At 40.3% G+C, this 17,080-nt stretch overlaps 1 protein-coding gene across 1 annotated transcript in view; it reads right to left on the bottom strand.

Annotated features, from left to right (window-relative positions):
* LOC309384041 (maestro heat-like repeat-containing protein family member 2B) overlaps positions 1-13,384 on the bottom strand; it is a gene marked incomplete at both ends in the record, with an annotated part of 69,895 nt that extends 56,511 nt beyond the window's left edge. The window contains 7 exons of the mRNA XM_081937200.1: positions 615-707; positions 886-1,026; positions 2,602-2,753; positions 3,910-4,008; positions 6,042-6,204; positions 8,455-8,591; positions 13,342-13,384. Coding sequence (XP_081793326.1) covers positions 615-707; positions 886-1,026; positions 2,602-2,753; positions 3,910-4,008; positions 6,042-6,204; positions 8,455-8,591; positions 13,342-13,384 — 828 coding nt within the window. The remainder of the gene's footprint in view (positions 1-614; positions 708-885; positions 1,027-2,601; positions 2,754-3,909; positions 4,009-6,041; positions 6,205-8,454; positions 8,592-13,341) is intronic.
* Between the last annotated feature and the right edge of the window lie 3,696 nt (positions 13,385-17,080).

Here is a 17,080-nt window from a genome sequence, read left to right on the forward strand (position 1 = left end):
TGGCACATCCGTTTCAAAGCAAAGAGCCAGCGCTGTTCTGAAGACAGTCTCTGTGGTCATGTGGCTGGCATGAATAAGCACCAAAGGTGCACAGAACACCGTTACCTTCCCACATAAGGCGGTTCCTATTTTTCTACTTGCATTTCTACATGCTTTCGAACTGCTAGGTTGGCAGAAGCTGGGACAAGTAACGGGAGCTCACTCCGTTACGTGGCGCTAGGGATTCGAACCGCCGAACTGCTGACCTTTCTGATCGATAAGCTCATCGTCTTAGCCACTGAGCCACCATGTCCCTATATATTCACTTTAGGGTCTTAGAATTTTTGATCAAGTAGTTTCAATATCAAAACTGAACAAAGAGGGCTTGGGGGTATCCACTTGGTGAAAAGCTAGCTTGTCATTTAGCTGAACATTTCTGAAAGGCTCATGGAAAATTCATTCAAATCACACAGGAGCCGTTTGCATGGAATACCAGCTATTTGGCTTGGCTTTTTTTTTTTAATGGTGAGATCATAATTTGCTGCATGAAAGATCAACCACATGGCTTGGATCTATTGGCGGGGCATTATAATAGGTATCTCCTTATTACACCCTCAAAAAAAACATTTTCTTACCTGTTTGAATACAAAGTCGCAAAGGGCCTGGAATATCTTCTTCGGTATGGGCGGTTTACACTCTTCACAGACATCCAAAAAAAGGTTAAGCCTCTAAAAACAGGAAGCCGTATCTATTAGGCAATGTACATTGGAGCAATCATGCATAGCTTCACCATTAAAGTAAAATTAATAGCATCATCTGGCGCACCAGCTGTGCTCTTTCCTAGATCGGGGGGCCCCTTCAGAGAGTCACTCATGCCCTGGTCACCTCACAGCTGGAAGTGCTTACTTTGGCTATGTAGAAAGAGTCAAGAACTCTGCTGTCCATAAGGACTTTGGGAATGTTCCGTATAATTTCATCTTGCTGCTCTATACGACGAACCAGGACGCCTAGCATTGGCCACTGGGCTTTCACTGACGCCTCCTTCACCTACGGAAAAGCAAACAGATGCCCTCATCATGAATCTTGAGAGGAACTTCACATTGAGAGCTGTTATGTTAAGCTCTGGGAAAGCTCAATCAGGCTGCTTTTTCAAGAGGCAACTGAAGAAGCTTCTTGGATGAGAAGCAAAACGTCTTCAAGGAAAAACAAAGAAAATCCAGCTACCTCTTGAAAAAAACTCTTTTGGGACAACCATGATCTGGAGGACTGAGAATCTTCATAGACATTTAGTTCACAATCAGGCTGCCATTTTATAGAATAGAATAGAATAGAATAGAAAGTTGAAAGGGACCTTGGAGGTCTTCTAGTCCAACCTCTCAGACAAATGATTATCCAACATCTTCTTAAAAACGCCCAGTGTTGGAGCATTCACAACTTCTGGAGGCAAGTTGTTCCACTGATTAATTGTTCTAACTGTCAGGAAATTTCTCCTCAGTTCCAAGCTGCTTCTCTCCTGGATTAGTTTCCACCCATTGTGTCTTGTCCTAACCTCAGGTGTTTTGGAGAATATAAATTATACATATTTCACATGAGGCTCTCTGCTCTGGTTTTTACAGCGTATCCATGTGTGAACTCTTTGGGGAGAAAGTTGAGTCTGCAAAAAGGGTCAAAAATGTTCTCAGTCCATCTTCTTCTTGCCTGTGTTCAAAACAACAGCAATACTATCTCCCTTTATTTTTAATTTTTGATTGTGATATTGCCATGCACTCATTTTGTGACTGGTTGCCCTGATGGTCTTGATAGTCACAACCTACTCTCTGATTGATCAGAGATTCAAGACCCAGGGAAAAACAAGAGAGAAGATCAGATGCTCACTGGACTTACAACTGCTAATAATGAACAGGCATGAAAAAAAAAACAATGTATGGGGTGGAAGAACATTTTCCACTTCCTTTTGGTGCCTTAAAATTCATGTTTCTTTTGTGTAGCCATGAGTCCATTTTGTTATAATCCAGTATGATGACCCAGTTTTGACAATGTAAGGATGCATTTAAAAGTTAGGCTAAATAATTGCCTATGTCAGCATTTCTCAACCTTGGCAACGTGAAGATGTATGGACTTCAACTCCCCGAATTCCCCAGCAAGCATCTTCAAAGACCAAGGTTGAGAAACGCTGGTCTATGTAAAAATGTGTTTTTCTGGTTCTCTTTTTTTTCCCCTCTGCTGGTTTTGCTGTTTTTTGCTTTTTCCTTACCCCGTTTTCTTCTTCCCACCATTTTTTAATATTAAAGTAATATAAATAAAAAAGAGCAACACTTGGCTTATGTCAGGGGTGTCCAAACTTTGGAACTTTATGACTTGTGGACTTCAACTCCCAGAATTCCCCAGCCAGCTATGCTGGCTGGGGAATTCTGGGAGTTGAAGTCCACAAGTCTTAAAGTTCCAAAGTTTGGACACCCCTGGCTTATGTCATCTCAAGGGGAGAGGATAATCTTTCATTCAAATATCTTGCATAAAGTTTTCCCAAGACTGATAACAGACCAATTGATCTAGAATTGATAGGATTACCCTCATTTGGAAAAAAAAAAAAAAGAACTAAAGATAAATTGACCAGTTCCTTACTTTTGTTTCCTCATCGTTCATCCAGTCACTAACCAGACACTGATAGATGGGAATGACAGGAGCACAGAGTTGGGCCTCGGCCTCTCTGGGGAATGAGCACATTTTCCAATTTTTATAGTAAAAGTTTATGGCAGTGCAGAAACTTTCCATAACTGTGAATGAAACAGAAAGAAGCAAAAGACCCAAGAGGTGATTTTCCTGGAATAATCTACTTGTGTTGTACAGTAGTTCATGCACAGTAGGATAACCAGAAAAATGTATTTATTTATTCATTAATTTATTAAATGTACATCCTGCCCCTCTCACCAATAAGGCAACAAAATCATTATAATAGTTATAATTCCAATATTTGCATTGATATTTCCAATCTAGTTATATTAAATGTCACTGCTAAATTATTCACTATTTGAATTCTCTTGCAGCAGGATTCTTTTTCTTTCTTCTGATTTGAATCTTATCTTTTGATCTTTGTCACGTTGATTTCCATGTATAGAAATTAAAATATTTTGTTTTGTTTTTCTTATAAGTGTTTGGACTGATAGGCAACCTACTGGCATGCACCTAAAATGGCAAAGGACCTATTGCTAATATTGCTAACAGTTGTTCAATGCTGGCATTTATTTTTACTTTGTGTATATGTTCCCAGACAAGCATGAGATTGTGCAAACCAGGAGAAAAAGGAATGTTCAGACCCGAATCAGTCTGAAAATTCAACCCATTGTATGTTTTTGTTGAAGACAATAAAACCTTAAGCTAATAGAGGCTAGATCAGAGGTCTTCAAACTTGGCAACTTTAAGACTTGTGGACTTCAACTCCGAGAATTCTCCAGCCAGCTCTGCTAGATTATAAAGCAGAAATTCACACTCTTTGGATATGTGGTACAAGCTGATGAAAGACTAGAACAAATGGCTCTGCTTATCAAGGCTGAGGGCAGTAGAAGAACAGGAAGCTAATAGTTGAACAGAGGGATGAGATCCAGGATACAACTTAAATGTCTCTGAAAGAGAGCCAGATTGACACTGGAGGGCAAGTCCAGGCGTTTCCATACATTTACCATAAGTTGGGTGAGAAGTTAGGTACATTTACCCAGAATTTGACTTCTGCAAATTCTACTTCTGCCACTCAAAAGTGTGAAATAGTTCCTGGATGGAAAATCAGGTTAATTATTTTTAATTAATTATTAACTGTTGGAGTGAATAAATTAAAGTGGAGAATTAACACTAATGGTGGAAGGATACACCTTAACCTTTAAGGAAGAATTGACTATCTTGGCTAAATGAAAAAAAGGAGAACATTTTGTGACTTACCATAACACACTGATTCCTTCATATGGCTTATCATGGGCATCCTTAGAATCATTCTTATATACACAAAAGTTAAAGACAAAAATGGGATACACTTAAGTGCTGCAGGAATGAAAAAAAACATACACATGTCTGTTAGATACTAATGAGTGAAGTAACCATGAAGAATGTGAGGCAGGGCTCTCCTTATTCCAGTTAACCATCTCCAACTAGTTGCCCATTCCAAGGCTAATTGATTCAGCCAACTATGAGGCCACATAAATGCAATATATTTTGAACTGTTACATCATTCCATGGCTTTTCCTTTTTCTACTGACAGAAGGAGCAGCAGCAATCTTGCCAGTTTGAAATAGAAGAAAGGAGCTGGAAGGCTTGATGTCACATTGCATGGAGCCCATCATCAAACCTGATGGTGCTCTTGGAAACTAATCAAGGAGAGAAGCAACTTAGCACTAAAGAGAAATTTCCTGACCGTTAGAACAATTAATCAGTGGAACAACTTGCCTCCAGAAGTTCTGAATGCTCCAACACTGGACGTCTTTAAGAAGATGTTGGATAACCATTTGTCTAAAGTGTTGTAGGGTTTCCTGCCTAAGCAGGGGGTTGGATAGAAGACCTCCAAGGTCCCTTCCAACTCTGTTATTCTATGATGAATTCTTGATCATTCCTCAAATGTTGCTACCTGACATCCCTTTAAAAAATTAACTAATTATTTGGAAATATCGAGAATCCATTCTTTTAAAATAATGATTGTAAGAAAAAAGGCTAGAGGAAATAATAAAAAGACTACATATAAATTAGAAAAATCATCCAGAAATTAAACAGGATGTACAGTGATGAAGACCACTGGAAGAATTTCTCTACTGATTTGGAAAATTGCATATTTAATGTCAATGTTTGTCTATATACATGTGGATGCTATTTAGTCATTATAATTTTAATTTCAATTCTATTGCCTTAATCAGTGTTTCTCAACCTGTCATCCACGGGTCGCTGAGGAGCCACAATGTCATCACAGGGGGTCCGCAAAGGCTTGAAGAAATATTTTGATTTAAATCTTGAGTTAAGACTTGGGGGTCCATGGTCACAAAAGAATTTAAAGGGGGTCTGGGGTGAAGAAAAGGTTGAGAATTACTGGCCTAAGTGGGGAGCAACCATTTGTTTTATATCATTCTGAATTCAACGTTTTTATTGAAATGTGGCTCATCCTTAAGTTGTACCTCATAGGATTTGGTTTACATCATTCCTTGGGACTAGTTTGCACAGCATATTAGATCATAGAATAGAATATCCCTAGAATAGGGATTCACTTAACAATTGTGGCAAATGTTGTAAAATGGGACAGTTAACAATGAACTTGCTTAGCCACAGGACTTTTGTGCTCAATTGTGATACAATACAATAGCAGAGTTGGAAGGGACCTTGGAGGTCTTCTAGTCCAACCCCCTGCTTAGGCAGGAAACCCTACACCACTTCAGACAAGTGGCTATCCAACATCTTCTTTAAAGTGTTGGAGCATTCACAACTTCTGGAGGCAAGTTATTCCACTGATTAATTGTTCTAACTGTCAGAAAATTTCTCCTTAGTTCTAGGTTGCTTCTCTCCTTGATTAGTTTCCACCCATTGCTTCTTGTCCTACCCTCAGGTGCTTTGGAGAATAGCTTGAGTCCTTTATGGCAACCCCAGAGATATTGGAACACTGCTATCTTGACTTCCCTAGACCTTCTTTTCATTAAACTAGACATAACCAGTTCCTGCAACCATTCTCAATATGTTTTAGTCTCCAGTCCCCTAATCATCTTTATTGCTCTTCTCTGCACTCTTTCTAGAGTTTCAACATCATTTTTACATCATGGCGACCAAAACTGGATGCCCTATTCCAAGTATGGCCTTACCAAGGCATTATAAAGTGGTATTAATACTTCACGTGATCTTGATTCTATCCCTCTGTTTATGCAGCCTAGAACTGTGTTGGCTCTTTTGGCAGCTGCTGCACACTGCTGGCTCATATTTAAATGGTTGTCCACTAGGACTCCAAGATACCTCTAATTCTCCAGTCTTACAGAGAAAGGCTCAGTACCTGCCTGAAACAAAACACCCAACAGTGAAGAAGGAACTGCCAGAGAATGCTATACCATAGTGAGATGCCAGGTGTCCTAGAGTGGTCAGTACCATGTGATGCGGGAGCATCCCAGTCTTCATATTCCTTTGAAGTTCATACATGACATCATTGAAATGAGAGGTGGCCAGAGCTAGAAGGATCATGCTGGCTTGGGCACTGATTTTCAGAGGCACTTCCTACAAAGGGAGGGAGGGAAAATGGAATTATTTTCAGCCACTTAGCTCTTCAAGACCATTAAAATGAGGTTATCTCTCAATAAATAAGGAGAAGGAATGCTAACATGAACTAGATCGAACAGTATTCCATCACTGGAGGCATTTAAAGAGAGATTGGGCAGCCATTTATCTTAAATGGTAGATGATCTCTTGCTTGAGCAGGGAGCTGGACTAGAAGACTTCCAAGGTCCCTTCCAACTTTGTTATTCTGTTACAGGTACTCCTTGATTTATGACAGTTCACTCAGTTCACAACCACATTGAAAAAATTGACTAATCACCGTTTTTCATTCTTACGACTGTTGTAACATCACCATGGTCACATGATTCAAATTCAGACTCTTGGAAACTGATCATATTTATGATATTACAACTGTGTTACTACCTTACCAAATGCAGTGATTCACTTAACAACTGCAGGAAGAAAGTTTGTAAAATGGGACAAAACTCAATTAACAAATGTCTCATGTAGCAACATAAATTTTTGGCTCATTTGTGATCGCAAGTCAAGGACTAAGATAAAGGTAAAGGTTCCCCTCACACATATATGTTAGTCGTTCCCAACTCTAGGGGGCGGTGCTCATCTCTGTTTCAAAGCCAAAGAGCCAGCGCTGTCCTCTCCATGGTCATGTGGCGGGCATGACTAAATGCTGAAGGTATACAGAACTCTGTTACCTTCCCACCAAAGGTGGTCCCTATTTTTCTACTTGCATTTTTACATGCTTTCAATCTGCTAGGTTGGCAGAAGCTGGGACAAGTAACGAAAGCTCACTCTGTTACACGGCACTAGGGATTCAAACTGTTGAACTGAGGACCTTTCTGATGGACAAACTCTGCGTCTTAGCCACTGAGCCATCATGTCCCTTAAGTCAAAGACTACCTATAAACTGTTTTCATCACTCTTGGACTGACCTTGTTGCTAAAAATGTCCTTGCTGGGCAAGAAGCTTCCTCTTAGACCAGTGGTGGGCAACCTTTTTTTTCAACTGAGCCAAATCTCGCCAAAACCACGATTGAAATTTATTTTGAGAGCCGCATTTTTAAAACCGAAAATACATAGGATGGTACACTGTTTTTAGTTTCAATAAGTTTTTATTGAGAATATTCTGCATGCAAGTATCCACATAGGTCGGGAGGATACAAATAACACAACTAATAAAACAAAAACTTTAGAACGATATTATTTATCGATAACGTTAAATTCCGTAAAATTTGCCTTACAATGTAGAGAAAATTACATCCTGACAATGACTGACAAAGTCACAACCACTAATGTGAACATTGGCCTTGCATTTCCTTGGATAGTTTGAGTAAGTCAGGTTTGTATGTTGTTGTTTATAATTTCATCTCTCTCTCCCACTTTCTTTTTTTCTTTTTCTTTCTCTCTCTCTCTGGCTCTTTGTCTCTCTCTCCCTCCCTACCTCTCTGTCTCCCTCTGTCATTTTCTCTGGGTGTCTATCTGTCTGTCTGTCTCTCTCTCCTCCTTCCCCCATCTCTGTCACTCTGTGTGTGTGTGTGTGTCTGTCTGTCTGTCTCTCACTCACTCTCTGTGTGTGTGTGTGTGTCTGTCTCTCCCTCTGTCTCTCTCCCCTCCCTTCCTCTCTCTCTGTCACTCTATGTATGTGGATGTGTCTGTCTCTCACTCATTCACTTAATCACTCACTCTGTGTGTGTGTCTCTCTCTGTCTGTCTATCTTTCTCTCCCTCCCTCCCCCTCTCTGTCTCTCTCTCTCTCTGTGTGTGTGTGTCTGTCAGTCTCTCTCTGATTCCCTCCCTCACTCCCTCTCTCTGTTCCTCTCTCTGTCTGTCTGTCTCATTCACACACACACAGAATCTCGCCGCTGCTCCACGCCGTGGAAAACAGGCGCGCGCGTACAGCTCGGCAAATTACAGCCTGGGAGACTTGTCACTCGGCTTTTGCAGAAGCTTCCCTCCGAAGCCCAAGAGGAGGGGGGGGAGCGGGCGCCCGGCACACTGAAGAGCCGCATTAAAATGTGCAAAGAGCCGCATTTGGCTCGCGAGCCGCGGCTTGCTGACCACTGTCTTAGACCATAGAAAGGGTATTAGATTGCCATTGAAAATGGCAGTTCTGTGCTTAGCTTCTTCTTTTCTCCCAACTAATAGAATACTCTGTAGAGTGAAGAGTTTTCCAAATAAAGTGTGCTGTAAAGCCTTGACTCACCCTGGTGTTGGCTTTATGCAATAGGCCCTACCTCATTTACCATCTCCTGGGCCAAAATATTGATGGCCAACTTGACATTAAGTTTCCCAGCCATCATGCTGATGTCTTGAGCAGCTTGCTCAGCATTCTGAAGGCATTCCAAATAGGAGTAGATGTAATCATAAATCTCTGAAAGATAATAAAGAAGAATTTGGAGTGTCACCCAAGAAGAGTGCCTGATTTGCTCATAACAAAGATCCATAACAACAGTACTATTAAAGCTGTGTTAGACAGTTTATATTATTAGAATTATGACTCACTTCAGAACATGTTGAATTGACATAAGAGATGCAATTTATAATATGATGTTTCTCCAAGTTCACTGGAGCCAATATTTCTTCACCAAGTCTTCTTTTTCTAACTTGGCATCTTGATATGCTTTCATAGCCTGCTGGAATATTTAAACTGGCCTTCAGATCAACATATCTGGAGGGCTTCATATTGGGGAAGGTTGATTTAAAAGATTGGTATTTTTGCCTTTTTCTGTAAAGTTTTTATTTAAAAAACTGTAGTGCAAGATTCTATTTGCATTGCATTAAATGACTTAGATGAGGGAATTAGAAGGGGAACTTACCAAATTTGCAGATGATACTAAGCTGGCAGGAATAAGTAACACCCTGGAAAATAGGCTGGGCCCTAACAAAATGAAATTCAATCTAGAGAAAAATAAAGTCCTATACTTAGGCAAGAAAAACCAAAACATACAGTATAGACTGGGTGAAACCAGGCTTAATAGCAGTAACTGTGAGAGGAATCTTGGTGCTTTAGTGTACAACCAGCTAAATATGAGCCAGCAGTACACAGTGGCAGCCAAAAAAAGGCCAATGCAATCCTAAATTGAATTAACAGAGGGATACAATCAAGATCAAGTGAGGTACTAATACTACTCTATAAAGCCCTAGTAAGGCCACATCTAGAGTATTGCATCCAGTTTTGGTCCCCACACTATAAATAAGATGCTGAGACTCTAGAAAAAGTGCAGAAAAGAGCAATCAGGATGATTAAGGAGATGGAGACTAAAACATATGAAGAACGGTTACAAGAATTGGGCATGGCTAGTCTAGTGAAGAGAAGGACCAGGGGAGACATGATAGCAGCCTTCCACTATTTGAGGAGCTGCCACAGAGAGGAAAGGGGTCAAGCTATTTTCCAAAGCACCTTAAGGCCAGACAAGGAATAATGGATGGAAACTGAAAAAGGAGAGATTTAACCCGGAAATAAGGAGAAATTTTCTGACAGTGAGAACAATCAAGCAATGGAACAGCTTCCCTTTGGAAGTTGTGGGAGCTTCACCACTGGAGGCTTTCAAGAAAAGATTGGACTGCCATTTGTCAGAAATGGTATAGGGTCTCCTTCTTGGGCAGGGGATTGGACTAGATGACCTACAAGGTCCCTTCCAACTCTGTTAAACTCTGTTAGTCTGTAATCTATTGAGATGAATTCTCCATTGTTCCTAGTATGGAATTTTATTCACCCCTAAAATGCCACCCAAAATACTAGTTAAAGGTGGAAAACCAAAGGATTTTCTCTAAAATCACAGCAGCAGAGGGAAAAAACCACCATCATCCCCGGTGTAAACAGTAGAAGCAATCTTGCTAAGTAATATCAGAGTAAGAACTCCAGTAATTCTCCAGAAAATGGCCTATTGGCCGTGAGAGAACGCCAACAACGACTGCAACAAGAAATTGTTTTTCATTATCACCTGCACCATTTCAAAAAATGGCAAGTGAAGGTATATTCAGCAGGCATCAGAAAATCAAATTAATGTCTGTAAAGGTTATGAGAGAAGAAAGTGGTCATATTGCATTTTTGCTTGGATTCATCAGTCTGTAGTGCAATGTCATTTATAGGAGATGCAACTCCAAAAGCTTTGCTTTTTTCTTCTGTTCATTCTATTGATCACTAGAATAATAATAATAATAATAATTTTTAATTTATTAGCCGCTCCCTCTCCAAAAAGGACTCGGGGCGGCGTACAATAAAACATATAGAACATAAAACATATGTGCAAACACATAAACAACAAATCCACACATATACAAAGACATACATGCACGGAGGATGTAACAATTACATCACATTAACAATGTTAAAAATCAGTCATTAAAATACCCCTTAATAATAACACAATTTAATTTAACACAATTTAAAATTTAAAAGGACTGTCAGGAGGAATAAGAAAAAACTACGGTTGAGCCAGGCCAGATAATTGAAAAAGGTGGGTCTTAAGCTGTACACGGAAGGAGCGGAGATCGGAAGTCATCCTGATGTCACGGGGGAGGTCATTCCACAGGGCTGGGCCCATCACAAAGAAGGCTCTGCTCCTGGGTGTCGCCCCCCGACACTGTTTAGTGGACGGCACCCGAAGAAGTCCCTCTCTGTGTGAGCGGATTGGTCGTAGGGATGTATGGGGCAGGATGCGATCCCGCATGTAACTAGGTCCTGTGCCATGAAGTGCCATGAAGAACAGGAATAATGTTAAAGGAACTCAGAGGACCTGATAAGCCATCTCACCACAATGGGAATAGCCTGCCTCACTCATCAGTGGAAGGAGCTTGTTGCGAATAGGAATAGCAATAGCACGTAGACTTAGATACCGCTTCATAGTGCTTTTCCAGCCCTCTCTAAGCAGTTTACAGAGTCAGCCTATTGCCCTCAACAATCTGGATCCTCTTTTATCCACCTCAGAAGGATGGAAGGCTGAGTCAACCTTGAGCCTGGTGAGATTCGATCAGCCAAACTGCGGGTAGCTGGTGATCAGCAGAAGTAGCCTCAGTAACAGCACTCTAACCACTGCACCACTGTGGCTCTACTATTCGCTCTGAGGAATTTCACCTGGAAGAATCTAGGAGAAGAGCCTTTTCCAGTGTGGCCCCTTCCATCTATAACATTCTGTTCCTGGAGTCTTCATCTGTTCTTGTTCTCCTGCCCTCAAAATTTAGTTTTGCCTGTTGGCACTCCTTGCTGAAAACGGCTGACAGGATGAGATCATCTCACCATTGTGCCACCTGTCACTTCGTTCTAATTTTTATATAACTTTTTAAATTCTAATTGTTTTTGTATTTATCTTCCTGTAGTTTGTAAGCCGCCCAGAATCATCTTATTGGTCAGATGGGTAGTATATAAATCAGGAGTGGGTTCCGACAGAGACTACTGATGGATCGCTCAGGGACATGCCTCGTGTCTGCGCTTGATGCGTGCTGTGCACGCATGCGCAATACAACTACAATTGCTCTGCATATGCGCAGAAGCAAAAAAAAAGATGGTGGCATCTATGGCAGCACCCGGAGAACCAGTTCGGCATATGGCAGTCCTGGGTAACTGCCGGTTCCAGAGACCGAGGCCGCCAAGCTACTACTGGTTCGGCCAAACCGGGCCAAACTGGTAGTAACCCAGTTACTCCCTATTTGTTTTTTGCTTTGTTCCTGTTCTGCTTTCCTTTGATTGGAGGCATGGTGGTTGGCATGAAGGGGCAAATGAAATTGTAATATTGCCATGAAAACTATTCCCATTGTGTACTTGCCTTGAAACATTTTTTTTACATTTCAAGTAAGCCTGCATTGTGATGTCACACAGTGAACATTTTGCCATTTCATAAACCATCAACTAAAACCAGACCTTGTATTGAATGATGGTAAATTTGTTGCGATGGAAATTAATTTGTATGGGTCCAAGACTCTGATATTGGGATTTTATGTCCCCAATGAAGACAAAATATTCTTCTATAAAGGACTTGTGGAGAGACTAGGAGGCTTAAATCAACATTGGTATATGATGGGAGATTGGAATGGAGTGATCTCCACACAAATAGACTGAACTTTTGAAAAAAATATTAAAATTATGCAAGGCAGATTACATTATTAAAAATGTAATGACCAGTTTAGGGCTTGTCGAAATATGGAGACAGAAGAATGGCAATTCAAGAGAATATATATATTTTTCTGAAAGACATAGATCCTTGTCAAGAATAGACATGAGTTAGTTTTCTGTTAGAAAATTAGAATCTCCAATTTGGAAGCTACCATACTGTCTACCCACAACCCACCAGAGAGGAGGCATATACTGGCTTATCCTTAGAGTGCAATTCTTACCTTCTAACAACGAATCTCAGAAATATAAATTATTTCGGATTCTCTGCTAAGTTCTCAGTAAAGCTAGATTGGCTTTTTCTTTCCTTTTTATTATATGATAAAATATTATCCAGGTTGTTGCAAATAGATTTGTTGCAGACTTTGTGTGTTCCATCACAATATGACACACACTTTGCATTAGCCACCCATCGATTCAAATGCCCTAAGATGAACTCAATAGATATCTGGTCTGATTCAGCAAAACATCTGTTATTTTCTTCCTTGTTTACAGTCTCTTTGAAAATTACCTCTTTTCTCCTTTTGTTTCTTTTAGAACTTTGAGTTTTTATGTCTTAAAAATATTTGCAATACCATGTTAGGTACTGATTGGGAATTGAAGGATTTCTGGGTGACACCTTTATAATAATTAAAAGTCGTTATTTTTGAAGGGGTTGAATAAAATATTTGTAAAGAAAAACATATTTGTCTGAAGTGTCCTATATTAATATGGTTCTTCAACATGAGCTGAAAGGAGATATCTCATCCCTGAGTAAAGGTAAAGGTTCCCCTCGCACATATGTGCTTGTTGTTCCTGAGTCTAGGGGGCGGTGCTCATCTCCGTTTCAAAGCCAAAGATGCAGCTCTGTCCGAAGACATTTCTGTGGTCATGTGGCCGGCATGACTAAACGCCGAAGCCACTGGAACACTGAGTATTTACTGTTAATTTCTGTGGTCCTGGAAAAAATGAAATTTTGTTTTGTTCTATGTCTCCCCCTTAAAAAGTCCTGTCATCTCTTAGTCCCACTTACCTTTCCTTATCTTTAAATCGAAAGGTGGATCGATTATGAACATTGCCAATGAACCTGCTCATTTCACAGGTCTGAAGTGTTGTTAAATTAACTGCAACTGGCTTGTCTATCTACTAGCTTTTAAAAAAAAACACTCCTGTGCTTTACTCCTTGGAAGTAAATGTTGTTGAGCTCAGTGGGGCTTACCCCCTAATAAATATACCCAGGATTGCAGTTGAAGTTTTAAAAAAACCCAATAACAATCCAGCAATTGTCTTATTGTGATGTGGGTGATGGTGTCATCCTTTATTAATGTGCCTTACACTGGCCAATGAACAGACTTCAGCCAGTTTGGGATTGTTGACAGTGTGAAGGAGTGACCCTATCCTGATGTCCTTCACGTGAGCTGGACTGTATAGCTTGCTTGCTTGTTCTTGTTTTGTTTATTTTTATTTATAGGCTGCCTGACTCCAAATGACTCTGGGCAGCTTACAACAAGAAACTAAACAATATGTATGTATACTTTCCTTCCAATGACCATATCTTATTCTGCTTGAATGCTCCTACAAAAGCATCTCATTAACTACTATCAGAGGTAGAAAGCTGGAAAGGATTGAGCCTCATCTAATGCTTCAAGGTATATTGCACACATGATTGGAAAATTACACCTTCAATACTTGTGACTGAGCAAAGTTTGCTTTGAATTTTTCTTTGTACTGTGGTCTTTCTCCATATCCTGCATTACCCACTTCATTTTTCAAAATACACATTTCTCACTTATCTAAACATTGGCAGATTTGATTCAGATTGTAAAACATCTCAAATGAAATTTTAGATCCTGGAACACATTCTCAGCTCAAGCATACAAGTTTTTGTTGTTGTTCTTGTGGTACCCAGTATTATCAGATTTAGAGTGTAAGATCAGTTCCAACCAAGGACCTAAGAATTATTAAAGTGGCACCTGAGAATAGAGGCAGTTCCAATCATCATCTTCTTTCTCCTCTTTCTCCTCGTCCTCTTCCTCCCCTCCCCCTCCTCCTTGTCCTCCTCCTCCTCCTCCTCCTCCTCCTCCTCCTCCTCCTCCTCCTCCTCCTCCTCCTCCTCCTCCTCCTCCTCTTTTTCTTCTTCTTCTTCTTCTTCTTCTTCTTCTTCATCATCATCATCTTGAATACTTGCCTAAATAAACAGACAACTTCTGAATTCTTCTCTGGTGGCAAATGCTTGAGCTGAGAATGATGATGATGATGATGATGATGATGATGATGAAGAAGAAGAAGAAGAAGAAGAAGAAGAAGAAGAAGAAGAAGAAGAAGAAGAAGAAGAAGAAGAAGAAGAAGAAGAAGAAGAAGAAGAAAATGGATCAGCCAAATGATTAAAGGCCCGCCAGTTCTGATTGAAGAATTTTTATAGGGGTCTTTTCATCTGCCTTCCACTATCACTGTGCAAATTAAATCATTACATTTCAACATCATGATGCTGTTTTAATTGGCAAAGGCCAACATGATCTCATTCAAACACTAAGAATTTTTTGTCATTTCTAGTCACTGGTCAATGAATAAATAATAAGACCTTTTAGAAGCCAAGGACTGTAAATTTAATAACATCCATGATCTGATACTCTCTGAATCCTAAAAAATGAAGTCATGTTCTCCAAAGCTTATAAAAGTCCCTCTCCCCACCCCAGATTTCTAGCACTATGGTGGTCATAAAGTTATTTCTACCACAAACGAAAAGTTGTGAACTAATCTTATCAGCCACATACACCCACGTTTTTTAAAGCATGTGCCATATGTTCACATATGGCTCAAAACTGGGTAGATTCAATCCCTATGAAGTGTGTAAATATCTCATAAATGCTGCACCCTCTCATAGCTCCATTTTTGACAATATATGAAAATGAGGACTTCTGGAAAGTATTTGTAGAAATATCCAGTCTATCAACCCTTAATTAGGAATGGTTTGTCAGTGCAGATTAAGGAGAGATGTTTTAAGTGAATGTACTTTCACTAGATATCTGCCACCACTCTACCGCAACTTTCTTTTTCTATAGGTAAGATTGACTTGTCAAGGAAGATACAAGCATGTGTGCCTGTGATGATGGGGATGAATACTAAAACATTAGGTAAAGGTAAAGGTTCCCCTCGCACATATGTGCTAGTTGTTCCCGACTCTAGGGGGTGCTCCTCCTCTCTGTTTCAAAGCTGAAGAGCCAGCTGTCAAATCATAAAGCATTTCCATGTCTGTTATCAAGTTGCCATGGTGAGGAAAGGGGGAGAGCGCATTCCACGCATACCTTCAGCTAGAGTCGGATCTCAGATTATTACAGCAGGCTTGTGAGGCGTGCACCTCATTGGAGAATGTGATTTATGACACAGGCTGAGGGGAGGGAAAAACAGGGGCAAAGTTCAGCTATAATTTAAATGAGGTCATATCTGACTGCAATGGGGTATTGCCAAAATGGTGTTCCTAACAAATTACTGGGTTTATTTTGAAACTTGGCTCAAGGCTCATGAATTAATTAGGCATCTTTCGGAAACCTGACACCATCACTGTCTGAAGACATCTCCGTGGTCATGTGGCCGGCATGACTAAAGGCCCATGGAATGCTGTTACCTTCCCACCAAAGGTTGCCCCTAGTTTTCTACTTGCATTTTTACATGCTTTCGAACTGCTAGGTTGGCAGAAGCTGGGACAAGTAACAGGTGCTCACCCCGTTACATAGCACTAGGGATTCAAACTGCTAAATTGTCGACCTTTCTGATCAACAAGCTCAGCGTCTTAGCCACTGAGTCACCGTGTCCCTAAAACATTGTAAGAAGAATAAGTGAACATTTTTTGAAAATTTTCCAAAGTGAAAATTCTCTACAGCTCAGCCCCAGGACTCAGAAAGCATTTCTGAGAATGGAATCATGAGATAGTTTTCTTCTTGAACATCAGGCCAATCTCTCCAAAGCAGGGCTCTCCAACCTTGGGAATTTTAAGACTTGTGGACTTCAACTCCAAAGCTGGCTGAGGAATTCTGGGAGTTGAAGTCCTCAAGTCTTAAAGTTGCCAAGGTTGGAGAGCCCTGCTCCAAAGAAATAAATATCTTCTCCTTGTTCTTCCCTTTGCCTCAACTCTCCAGCTCTCTCAGTTGCACTCAATCCAAGTGGCTTTATTCTTCCCCTTTGTGATGTACATTGAAGTTAGGACATGTCTTTAATAAAATGAAAATTGGAAACAAGATGCAAAAAAGTGCGGCTCAGTGCCACATTTTAGAAAGCATATATGGGGGTTGTTGTACTTTGTGTGCTTAAACACAAAGGGAAATAAAGCAGACGGGAAGGAGCTAACAAAGTACAGAGACCACTCTACCACATGATTTTGAAGAAGGGGAAAGTTTCTTTAAAAAGTATATTACTATTGAATATTAGCTAAAATTAATCATTTCTGTGAACATTTTTAGCAGTGGTTCTCAAACTTGGCGACTTTAAGTCCTGTGGACTTCAACTCCCAGAATTCCCCAGCCAGCTATGCTGGCTGGGGGATTCTGGGAGTTGAAGTCCACAGGACTTAAAGTCGCCAAGTTTGAGAAACACTGATTTTTAGCAAGGCTCTTAAATGTCTTCCGCACTTTGTGTGGATGATTTTTTCAGATTTCTTACAAATAAGTTTCACTTGTGTGTCCTTTGCGTTAAATGAAGGCATCTAAATTGATTGTTGATCCAAATTATGTCATTTATTGACCTCCTATGGCATCATAAAGGAGTCCGTGTGAATT

Source organism: Natrix helvetica, assembly GCF_964273705.1.
Source record: "Natrix helvetica genome assembly, chromosome: 1".
In the NCBI taxonomy this organism is placed as follows: domain Eukaryota; kingdom Metazoa; phylum Chordata; class Lepidosauria; order Squamata; family Natricidae; genus Natrix; species Natrix helvetica.